This window comes from Sus scrofa, chromosome 6 (genome assembly GCF_000003025.6).
Source record: "Sus scrofa isolate TJ Tabasco breed Duroc chromosome 6, Sscrofa11.1, whole genome shotgun sequence".
Lineage (NCBI taxonomy): Eukaryota > Metazoa > Chordata > Mammalia > Artiodactyla > Suidae > Sus > Sus scrofa.
In genome coordinates, this window is record NC_010448.4 from 23,106,642 (window position 1) to 23,119,598 (window position 12,957).

Consider the following 12,957-nt stretch of genomic DNA (forward strand, 5'->3'; position numbering starts at 1 on the left):
CAACATGAGGAATAGAGCCAATATTGTATAGTAATTACAAATGGAGATTTAAAAAATTGTGGATAACTATATTATATACCTGGAACTTATACAATGTTGTAAATAAATTTTACTTCAATAAAAGAGTATGCACATAAAAAAAAGACAATTCATTTTACAATTACTACTGCCTCACATCCTATCTGACACCAAACTGCCAAGACGTATACATACATACATGTCTATGTATGAAGGAGATCTGGGCTTGCTCTCAAATTCTATAGGTCCACTTTCAAACCAGTGACAGCCCCAAGCAGAAGTCAAGTGGGGGTACAGGAGAATGTTAAAAATTGGATCCTGGAATCACAGAGACTCACTTTGAACCTTGCTTCAAACACCTCGTGCAATAAATGTATCAATTCTGACCCTCTGTTCTCTCATCAGTAACTCTGAGATGACACTAGTATCTATCTCAAAATATTGTGTGGAATAAATTAAATTAATTTGACAATGCACACAAACCCATTCAGCACACTGCCAAGAACATAATACGTGTTCAATAAATGTGGTGGTTGTCATTTCTATTCTTGTTTTCTTAGTTATTCCTGTTATTTATAATTTGATAGAGAGTTCAATTTAAAGATAGGGAAGGCATTTTGTCTTACTTTCTCCGAAACACAACTCTGTCACTTGCAAAACGGAGACAGAAACCCATCTCTCTATGCTGTGGTTTAGAAACACAATGTTATTTTCCTTTTGTTGTTGCTGTTATTATTATTACTATCACTGTGGAGTCTGGAATAGGGAGGTACATTAATAAACATCCCTTCCTTCTGCAATGGCCCCAGAACCTTTCTATGTCAACATCTAATCTAGAACTAAATCTGGGCATGAGTTTATCACAGTCTCAAGGCTCATTTTTGCACATATCCAGAATAGCACTGTGTTGGCTAGACACTTAAGGCATAGTATGAGACTTGGAGATGACATAAATTTGAGTCTTAAGTGAGTCTCAACAACAACAATCACGTCTGAGTTTCAAATGGTGATCTTCCCACCACAGAAACAGAAGGAAGAATGGCTGGAAACCAACCTGGATTCCCTACCTGGTACATCACCCAACTTCCCAATGAGTAGTGGTGAGCTGTTTTCTTTCTCTTTATTAATTTGTTCTTCATTTTTTCCTTCCCACCCTCCCCCTTCTTAACATCCTATCTAAACTACTTATTGAAAGAACTTAGGTGCCAAACACTCTGCTAGGCATAGAGATATAAAATGAACAAATCAGACAAGCCCCATTCTTTCATGAAATAGATATTCTAGCATGAAAATTGACTTAAAAAATAAAAACAAATCAACATGCAAGATAATTAATGATTATGAGCTCAAAGATGATAAACAGAACACATGGCATATCTTTCTACAGTCTTCAGCTTATACCTAAAACAAGAGGAGGATTTCTCCCTGAGACAGAGAGCTCCACATGGCATGGCAAAAGGAAATGATTCCCTAAAGTTGGAAAGTAGCAAGCAAGAGGGAAGCAGCACTTCTCTGTTGCAAAGTCCAGAGTCTGTTCTTAGTATTCTCGTGAGGATAAAAACAAGAGGCAACAATTCATTCTTGTCTCCTATGTTCTGGTTTCCTTTTGCTTATTGAAAATATTCTAGCATAAAGGACTTCCTGAAACCGGTCAGTGAGCAATGTTCCTTACAAAGATCATGCCACTAAATGATTCTCCAGATACCAGCCCCATGTTGTAAAATTCAGCTCAGGTCTGACACTCTCTACCCAGAGACAGCACCCAGGTACACAGGTTAAATGTTTGGTGCTACATCACTACCCTCCCCTCACACTTCAGATATCAGGTCAGTCGCAAGTCCAGGCTGTCGCCTATGCTGAACAAGTGACTAAAAATTAGAGGTTCTCCTTGACCCCCCTCTTGGACTCCAGAATCCAGCTGCAAGTCTAGAATGTCACCTGTTTTTCTGGCCCATCGGAAATTCCCAAGCCCCTCTCTTTGACTTTAATTAATTTGCTAAAGTGGTTAACAGAACTCAGAGAAACATTTTATTTACTAGATTACCAGTTTATTGTAAAAGGATATAACTCAGGACTGGCCAGATGGCAGAGATACATAGACAAAGTATGGAGAAAGGCCACCAAGACTTCATGCTTTGTCCAGGTACCACTCTCTCCAGATCTCCACGTGTTCACCAATCCAGAAGCTCCCCAAACCCCACCCTTTTCGGGTTTTATGGAGGCTTCATTAACTGGCAGGATGGATGAAATCATGGGCTTTGGGCAAATGATTCAAACTCTAGCCCACTCCCCTCCCCTCCCCAGAGGTCAGAGGGTGGAACTGAAAGTTTAAACCCTTTAATCGCAAGGATAGTTCCCTTAGCAACCAGCCATGATGACAGTTGCAAAAGTCACTTGATTAATGTAATAAAAGACACCGTTATCTCCCTCACCTCTTAGGAAATTCTAAGCTCTGTGCCAGAAACTGGGACAAAGACCAAATATACATTTCTTATTATTAATCACAATATCCAAACAGCCTTTTTCCTTCAATAAATGTAACGATTAGAACTTCCACTAGCAATTTTTGGTGAATTCTGTGCATATGCTAGTTTTGTGTATTACTCTTTTAAGTAAACATCACATTCTCAACGTGCTCCCTTTTGTTTTTGCCACATGTTGTGGCATCCACAGAGGCCCTCTACCTGGATTTCTCCTCAAGAAAGAACTCACCAGGAAGTTCCTGTTGTGGCTCAGCAGAAACAAACCCAACTAGGATCCATGAGGATGGAGTTCAATCCCTGGCCCCACTCAGTGGGTTAAGGATCTGTTGTTGCCATGAGCTGTGGTGTAGGTCACAGGGGCAGCTCAGATCTGGTGTTTCTGTGGCTGTGGAGTACTGATTCGACTCCTAGCCTGGGAACTTCCATAAGCCGCAGGTGTGGCCCTAAAAAGCAAAAAACAAAACAAAACAAAACTTGCCAAAGAGTGCAATCAGCTGACACCCTCCAGCTGAGGCATCTTTAGGATCAGTTTTAAAATTCAAGTGAAGGCCCTACTCTTCCCAGGCACATCCCAGCCAATGACTGCACATGGCAGGTGATAATAAAGCCTGGTCATTTTTGTGCATCATGGGAGTCTTTTTAAGATAATTTTGTCTTTTTGTCCTTTTTAGGGCCACAGCCACAGCATATGGAAGTTCCCAGGGTAAGGATCTCATTGGAGCTGTAGCTGTTGGTCTATGCCAGAGCCATAGCAACTCAGGATCTGAGCTATGTCTGTGACCTATACCACAGCTCACTGCAATGCTGGATCCTTAACCCACTGAGCGAGGCCAGGGATGGAGCCCGCAACCTCATGGTTCCTAGTCGGATTTATTAACCACTGAGCCATGATGGGAACTCCAAGAGAAATTTTCATTCCTGTTTCGCCTGTGGGGTTTTGACAGGTTGCTGTCAAGTCTGCACTGCCTTATCCTAATCCCTCTCCTCCAGACTTGCTTGGGTATCAGATCTTCATCTTTGCAGTATGGTGGGCTTCCCTGCATAATTCTCTTCATCTCTGATAAGGAGAGAATGTTTGTGTCCCTCCCCAGATTCATATGTTAAAACGAAACCCCCTCTGATGGTACTTGGAGGTGGGGGCTTTGAAAGGTAATTAGGTCATGAGGTGAAGCCCTCATAAATAGTATTAACGTTCATATAAAAAGAGACCAGAGAGTTAGCTTGCTCTTTTTACAGGAAGATAGGAGAAATCGGCCTCTGTCACCCAGAAGAGGGTCTTCCCCAGAACCCAACCATGCCAGCACCCTGAAGACATCCACCCTCCAGAACTCTGAGAAATAAATTGCTGATTCTTATAAGCTACCCAGTTTATGGCATTTTTGTTACTGCCGCTGAAACTAAGACAGTGCTTCTTCTATCTTTCACAATCTTAACCCCCCAATAAGCTACGTGTTCTCCTTACTCCACCTCAAAGTCAACTTCCTAAAGGACACAAATGATACACATCTTTTGGTCACCAGAAAGGGTATTTTCTTTCCCTTTGCTTACAAAAAATAAAAATAAATAAAAAATATTTAAACGCTTAATGGCCTTTGTACATTGTTCCTATATTTTCTAATGCAAAATATTAAAAAATATTCCTAGTTTCTGTGTTTATACCCTCCTCCACTGCATGTACACACACACTCACACATTCATACCAACCTCAGTCTTTTTTAATAGAACAAAGGCCTTAGAGATAGATAAATTTGGACTATCTAGGAACAACTAACACTGCTATCATTTGAACATATTCAAGTGTAATTATATAAGCATTTACACAATAATGTTTATATTTCATTCATACCTATTGATGTTTTATCTAAAGAACTTATGCTGATTGTATTGATTATTAAATTTAGCCTCTCTTTCTGTATCACGTCTGCTTTATTTAAAAACCTCATGTTCACTCAAATAATATTTATTAAGCAACTATTAGGTACGTTCTTCAATATCATTTCCTTCCATTACATTTTCCACAACAGTACCAGCATAAACTTTCTAAAATAAAAGTCAGATTATTTTATATCTGTCAAATTGGAAATAAAAGCTAAAATGAATGTGTTGAGATAAATATTCATTATGCTAAATAAAAATGTAAATATTAAATGTTGCTGACAACATTTAATTAAGCAAAAGGCAATATATGTCAATGAGATTTAAAATTACCCAAATCTTCTAACTTAGTATGGGACTTTTATTATTTACACTTCATGGTAAGTTATCTTAAGATATAAATTATTTAAGTAACATCAGCATGCTTCCTTGTATTTATGTCGAAAAAAACAAAATCTGCCTTCCAAAATGGATTGTGAGATGCTTGCAGGCTGAGATTAGCCTTTGTGAGTTTGTCTCTTTATATTTAATTTAGTACATGGCATATAGTGAATGTTGAACGGACAGCCGCTGAATTAATATCCATTGCTGATCCAAAGGCACAAACTTCCAATTATAAAGTAAGTCCTGGGGATATAATGTTTAGCATGGTGTCTACAGTTAATAATACTGTGTCATGTATTTAAAAGTTACCAGCCGAGTAGATTGTAAAAAGTTATTATCATAAGAAAAAAAAATTGTTAACTACGTAAGGTGATGGATGTTAACTAGACTTATTGAGCTAATTATTCCACAATATATTTGTATTATCCAATCTTTATGTTATAAACCTGAAACTAATATAATGTCATGTACCAATTATATCTCAATATATTACACTGTAAATGGTGAACCAAAAGATTCAAGTCAACCAACAAACAGCCAAGGAGCAAAGGCAGGAGCTGCTCAACTTCACTTTAGCAGTGAATACATTTCTGTTTCTGCAGAAGCCACTCTACCATAATTATTGCCTTTGAAAAGTGAAGTTCAAAGGTATCTGACAGAGGCTTTGAAATTAAGGACCTGGGTGTGAGTCAACTCTGGTCCTAACTCTTACTGGAACTTTGGCCAAGGAATAAGACATCTTTAGACTTTTTCTTTTCCCTTAAACTGCAGAGCTGACTTACCTTCTCTGCCACTTCCTCAGGGCCTACAAAGGGCACAAATGAGAGGAAGTTTATGGCAGACTTCTCTCATCACTGAGGAAGAACACATAATTATGCCCCTTAATTAATGTATTTTACAAGAGTTCTTTCCTATTTTCAAATATAAATTCAATTTTAAGCCATGACCTATTTATGTATAAATGTACTTTTCCTCCCTTTTAAATGCATGAGGATTTTACTCTTTGAATTAAAAAAAAAAGCCAAGAGGCTTTAAATTTTTTATTTAATTAATAATTTACTTAATGGTAAGACATGGAAATTCATCTCAATTTTGCTGAAAACTCATGAATCAAAGAAACAATATATGTATGTGCCTGCATATTGAATTTTTCTATTTGGAAATCTGCAGACAAAACCACCAGATACAGGGGAATAGTATATACAAAAGATGGTGTTATTTATAACAATTTTAAAACAGGCTACCAAAAAAACCCGAAGATTATAAGAAGTCTGGCAAGATGGCTTTACTTTCCTACCATATTGTTAATGTTAAAAAATAAAAGACCTGTTCTCATTGACAAAAACTGTTATTTTATGGACTTATTTTCCAAATCGGTAAAAAGTGGATTTTTTTTTTTGTTTCACTTTTTAGATAATGTATTTCCTATTTGTTAAAATCTGATCACTAGACTCAGGATATTGGCTAGTTTTAACATTGGCAAAAATAATCATTGCTTCATAAGAGTTCTAGTGGGTAGTTATCAATATCCTGTCTTACAAATGAGGTATCAAATAGCCAATGAGATGACATCCATGCATAGAATGATCATTGCAAGTTGCATACTGCATGTTTAATATTTATGGCTTCATCTGATATTCCTTGTAAGACTATGAAGAAGGTTCCAAACCCACTGGATATATGTGGAACTGAAACTTAGAATGATTTATAAATGTTACCAAGCAACAAGCAGCACATAAGTAACTGTATTCATTCTTAAATCTGATGTTTAAGTTGGCCTGATGTATAAGGGCATTTTCCCCCAGGGGGGTGAAAAATGGTGCCAAGCTATCTGTTAACAAGATGATATTCTACAAAAGATCTGCAATTCATTTTAATATGTATCAAAATGATTGTCAGGCTTGCCATGAGCCTCACATTGCATGGAATAACTCATTCAAATATTATTGATCTAGGCAGGGAAGTACTTCACCATAACATTTCATAATCCAAATCCCCAAAAAAAGGCATTTCCCTAAGGCAATGACATGGTAAACAGAATTCAAAATTTAGGCCACAAACCTGTTTCAGGCTCAATGGAAAAATAAGGCTGTCCTTCCAAGATACTATAAACCAACTTTGCACTGTTTCCATAAACTGGGTCATCAGCATCGGTGGCTGTTACATTAGTGACAGATGTACCTAAAAAAAAAGAAAAAGAAAAAGAAAAAGAAAAGGAAGAGAGAGAAAATAATAATTAACACATTATTCTTTGCCAAGACCTAAATTTTGTCAAACATGTTATACAGAAATCCATGTATGGGAATAAGGAGGAAAAGAAATCTCTTTAAAAATATGGAGATAAACTGTTCTATCACAACCTCAACAATATACAAGTCTTTTAAAAGAAAGAGTATTGCTAACTTGGAGTACTATATAGAGATAGCCCTTTTAGAACCCATATTATTGAAGATTCCTTTGTAGTTTCCATTTTAAAGATACCTATCAGATTCATGTGAGCTTAGAGAATATGAAAAGGAAACACATCAAAGAAATATGAAACATAAGGTTAATAACATGATAGATATAACATGTAGCATTTAAGTTTTGCAAAAGCACAACTGAATGTACCTAGAAAACCTGACTGCTGAAAAAAAAAGCTGCTGTACAAAAATATCAAAGGAATATTTGATCCCATCTTATTTAATTCCTCAGAATATAAAATTATATTGGAACTACCCATTAATCAGCATGTTTAGATAATTGGGCCTGTGGATAATAGCATCAAAACCTTTTTTTCCCCCAGATTAATTTTCTATTTTTATTCGCTCGATCATTTTGCAAATGAGCACATTCAGCCTGCCTCATAGAAAGTACATGTATATAAACTATATAACATAATCTATTATGTCTATGCATATATACACTTTGTATATGTTGTGTATATATGTATTTGTGTGTGTGTGCATGTGTATACATGCACAAATACATGCAAGAACAATCTATACTCAAAAAGCTTGCACTTAAATGGTGGGAGAGAAGAGGGGGAGAGGGACCAATATACCTAGAAAGTCACCTGAAGGCAATAGCATCACATTTGCATCCCCCATTTAGTTCAGCCCAAACTGGATATGGTGGGGAATAGCTTTCTGAGAGGCACAGCATTTGAGTGGAAATTACAAAAGACAGGTAGCATTTAAACAGGAGAAGAAGGGCAGGGAAGGAGTTCTAAGCAAAAAGTCAAGCATCCGTAAAAGCAAAGTATTAGAGACTAGGGAATTCTGGGAATTGCTGAACGTGGGGAGACACTGGGGAAGTCTGGTGTGGTAACAAGAATCACGTTCTATGAGGGCAGGGTCAAGGTCTTCCTCATTTAGTAAGTGACATATAATAACTATCAAACATGTATTTGCTAATGGGATGAAAGGATAAATGAATACATTCTCCAGTGGTTGAATGAGGAAGAATAGGTAAATATCACAAATAAGTTTCCTAGAAATGCATTCTAAGATAAAAATTCTTGAATTTTTACTGAGGAATCTCTTTGATTGATAACTGTGGGGAAGTGAAAAGGACAAGGAGATTGCAAAGAAGGGTCAGGTGGACTGTGATGCGGTTACAACAAAGACCTCAGTGGACTCCTCTCTAGACCTGGGATGTGACAGAAGAACCATCCAGGGCTTTCTATGCCAGCACTGACCAGTTACTAGCTGTGGGAAGCCTGTCCTGAGGATGGAGGCTTGGCCTTGGTCCAGGCAGCTCTCTTTAGCCGAGGGATCATCAGCCCTGAGCTGTCGATAGTGAACACTCCCAGCAGCTAAGGGAAGAGTGTTTTAAACCTAAAGAGACTTGAAAGTGGATCTAAGAAGCATTTCTCTTTGCCAAAACAAAGTAGAACTTTTGCAAGATCTTGCCCATCAAAATCTTTGGGAAGTATTTCTATTACGGTCACTGGATAGGACAGTGTAACAGTGGTATCTGTCGAGGCTTCTATCACACTGTTAAAGTGGAATTTTTACTCAGAATGATGATTCAGAAGTTCTACAAAAATCTACAGTAAGAAATTAAAAAAAACATACTTGGAGTGTTGGTTGTGTAATACATCCCACCAGACGCTGGGAACAATATCCAAAAAAATAAATAAAGAAAGAATCACTTTCACAAGTAGCTCATCAACTAGCAGGTGAAATGAGCACATAAAAGTACAATATTTGCAGTTATTTGAATATTGAGTGGGATGGAGAAGAACTGGAGGAAAAACATTCCAGGTGAGAGGAGTATAGTAAAATAAAAGTGACTAGATTTTTCTAGGAGGAGAGATGACTGTGAAAGTCAATCATTAAAGCTGAGGTTGGTGACGCAAGCTGAGAACAAAATACAAGAGGCATGCGAATGTCAAGATGGGGTGGGGGTGGGATACTGGTTTCCTTCTGTAGGAAAGAGAGAAGATACTTCAGGTAAAGACTAACACTATGTTGGCAGCCCCTCCACTAATGCTCCCAGATTCAACTGGAGGCAGAAGTATAGAAAATGAGGAGATCAGACAAGTTATGAGGTTTATAGCAATAGTCCAGTTACGAGGTGATAAAATGCTGACACTAAGTAATGACAATAAGTGTAGATTTCAATGCTGATTTTCTTGTTTCAGTCCCTGCACTAAGTTTATATGAAACAATCACCTGAAGGTACGCTGAGTAAGTGGTATACGAGAACTATTTTTGGAACTTTTCTCTAAGTCTAAAATTAGTTCAGGAGTTCCCATTGTGACTCAGGGGGTTAAGAACCCAACTAGTATCCATGAGGATGCAGGTTCCATCCCTGGTCTCGCTCAGTGGGTTAAGGATCCAGTGTTGCTGCAAGCTGTGGTGTAGGTTGCAGATGCAGCTCAGATCTGGTGTTGCTGTGGCTGTGGAGGAGGCTGGCAGCTGTAGCTCAGACTCAACTCCTAGCCTGGGAACTTCTATATGCTGCAGGTGTGGCCCTAAAAAAATAGATAAAAATAAAATTAGTTCAGAAGAAGTTTTAAAAAATGAATCGTGGAGTTCCTGCCATGGCACAGTAGGTTAAGAATCTGACTGCAGCAGCTCAGGTCTCTGCAGAAGTGAGGGTTCAATCCCTGACCTGGTGCAGTGGGTTAAGGATCCAGCATTGCTGTAGCTGTTGGTGAGAGTCAATCCCTGGCCCGGGGACTTCCATATGCCATGGGTATAGCCATAAAATTAAAACAAAAAACAAAAATGAAACACACACACACACACACACACACACACAAAGACTCAAGAGTTACTGAAAGAACTGTGTTCAGAGACTGATCCAGAAAGGGTAAATTCTTCCATGCAGAAGACCATGCAGTAATTTTTTATTTTCCTTTGTTTTGTTGTGTTGTGTATTTACCTTGGTTTTTTGTTGATTTAGAAGAAATGTTTTTCTCCTGTTATGAAGTAACACATTATCAGAAAAATAAAGTCAAGCGCTATACACTATCACGGTAGGTTAAAGAGAATAAGCATTCCATACCAGTCTTTGTTTAGGTTAGAAAAAGAGAAATGAATGGAGTAAAAAAACTTTCAGAGTCAATAAAATTATCTTCTAGTGGGGGGCTCAAATTAGAAATGCCTTAATGCACAGAGAAAATAAAGACATAAGGCTCGACACTGACATGAACAGAATCCCTGTCAATATATTGTGGGATGGGTGTACTCGGGCACAGCAGTGTTAAGAGTTTCACAGATGGAATAGTTCCATATGGACTGTTCTGAGACAAGGACCTCTGTCTCTTTGGGCAAATCATTTACCTTGTCTTAGCCTTGGATTCCACATCTACAGTGAATATCAGAGTTACCGGGAGGATCAAGCAAAATAATATATGTAGGGGTTAGTAGAGAAATGAACATGTGCGAAGCCTGTGAGCACCAACTCTGCTTACGTATGAGAATCTAGCTTTGAAAAATATTTAGACCCCTGGGGTTCCTTTCAGGTCCATGGGGTGGCAATTAACAGCAGAGTACTTTCCAGCCTTCCCAGGCAATTCTGATGTAAAGCCACAGTTCAGAACAAATGGAGTGGGCACCAGACTTTTCAAAATTGAACTTCCCCCCTCCTCCAGAGAAGCAGTAATTTCTATCCTGATTACTTTGAAGAACTCTTGCTCAGATTGTGTATAAAATGAAGAATTTTTCAACCATTCTTACTGTATACAGAGCCATGAAGATTATTTCTTGTTAAACACAAGTTGGAGATAACTCCTTGGGTAGTTCCCATTACAAAACAGATGAAGATCATATTATTTCTATTGGTTAATACACATTGATATTATAATCATTACTATTTGCTTTTTAGGGCTGCACCTGTGACATATGGAAGGTCCCAGGTGAGGGTCAAATCAGAACTGTAGCTGCCAGCCTAGACTATAGTCACAGCAACGCCCGATCCAAACGGCGCCTGTGACCTACACTGCAGCTAATGGCAATGCTAGATCCTTAACCCACTGAGCTGGGCCAGGGATCAAATCTGTGTCCTCACAGATGCTAGTTGGGTTTGTTACTGCTGAGCCACAATGGGAACTCCATAAATGGATATTATCTTATTATGAGAAGTCACTGTCACATTACCGAACACTGAGGCAAGAGTAGGGGACGAGATTTCCATCGATCACATACTCCAAGATTCAGGATTTTTTCATATGCAAAAACAGTAATTTTTATTTCTCAAACCTTAAAGTTTTATGTGAGGATCAAATGAGACAACAGTAAGTATGGAGTAATGGCTGAGAAGATAAATTTGGAATCAAGCTGTCTTGAACCAGAACATTTGTTTTATATTCCTTTCTCAACTTTTACTAGTTCTCTGTTCTTGGCCAAGTAACAAAATTTCTCTAATCTCAGGTCCTTTAATATGTAAAAAATGGAAGGTGATAGTAATTGTTATATACCAGGCTCCTTGAGATAATTAGCTATAATAACATGCAAAAGGTATAAAAGATTTATTTGCACAGTATTTCTGAGAGCTTATTATCACTACTATTACATGTACATTTTGTGTATGTACATGAGAGATTGAATAATAAACTAGTCTTTTACAATTTTAAGTGGTGATGGATGTTATAATTTATAACTAAGTATAATATCATCTAGTCTTTTTTTAAATTTTTACATGCAGTGGAATAATATTTCCAGGTTTTTAATTTTTTTTTCTTTTTATATGGAAGTTCCTGGGGTAGGGGTCCAATCTAAGCTGCAGCTGCCTGTCTACACCACAACCACAGCCACACCAGATCCCAGCCGCATCTGTGACCTACATCACAGCTTATGGCAATACCAGATTCTTAACCCACTGAGTGAGGCCAGGGATTGAATGCACATCCTTACAGAGACAACTTCATGTCCTTAACCGACTAAGACACAATGGGAACTCAAGTCATTTTAATAGCAGCTTATTTCCTCACATTTGGAAGGGGAAACACATTCCCAAATGTAACAATATGTCCACATCCTTAATAAGAAAGTGACTTTGAAAAGAACACGCTCACATGCACACAATCTCACATTTTCCTATACAATTAATTTCATGTCAATTTCCTCTGTGGACTAAAATTGCTGTAGGCTCAAAAATACCATGTGTTTGGGTATAGAAAGCACAAGACCAGGCACTGAACAAGTTTCTCAATGTTAACTGAATGAATAGTGCCCACATTTGAATGCCATTATCTCCCAGTCCATGCAAATCCCCCACGCTTGCCAAAATGAACCACTGGGCTAGAAACTGTAACAAAGCTTACAAGCTTTTACCACAACCTCATCCAGGATATTTCTGCCTGATGTCTGGCTTCCCAGGAAATCCACACCCTTCAACTTCAGACACCTGGAAATGAAAAGGCAGCACTACTTTCCGTCAAGGATGATATTTCTCCTAATAGTGATTCAAGCCTGCTGATGCACCTGTACACTGGAATAGATGTGTGTGGAGGTTTTGTGGATGCATTAGTCAAGTGATTACCCAGAGGGGGAAAAATGGATGCTTTGAGGTTAATCTTGCTGCAGAAAAGATTTCTAGTCAAGCTGCGGTGTAGGCTTCTCCATGGAAATGCATGCAGAATGCAGACCACGGAGACAAATTGAAAAGTGTAAACCTTGCAGGATAATGTTTCTTCAAAGCGGCGAGTGTTGGTGTGTGATAAATAGGACCCTGAGTAATATCCAGGAAATATAACAACAGGATT

The 12,957-nt window shown here is 38.1% G+C and overlaps 1 protein-coding gene across 7 annotated transcripts in view; it reads right to left on the bottom strand.

Annotated features, from left to right (window-relative positions):
- CDH8 (cadherin 8) overlaps positions 1 to 12,957 on the bottom strand; it is a 721,537-nt gene that overhangs the window by 183,677 nt on the left and 524,903 nt on the right. For all 7 annotated transcript variants that reach the window (XM_021093979.1, XM_021093977.1, XM_021093978.1 and 4 more), the window contains one exon: positions 6,822 to 6,941. In XM_021093979.1, coding sequence (XP_020949638.1) covers positions 6,822 to 6,941 — 120 coding nt within the window. The remainder of the gene's footprint in view (positions 1 to 6,821; positions 6,942 to 12,957) is intronic.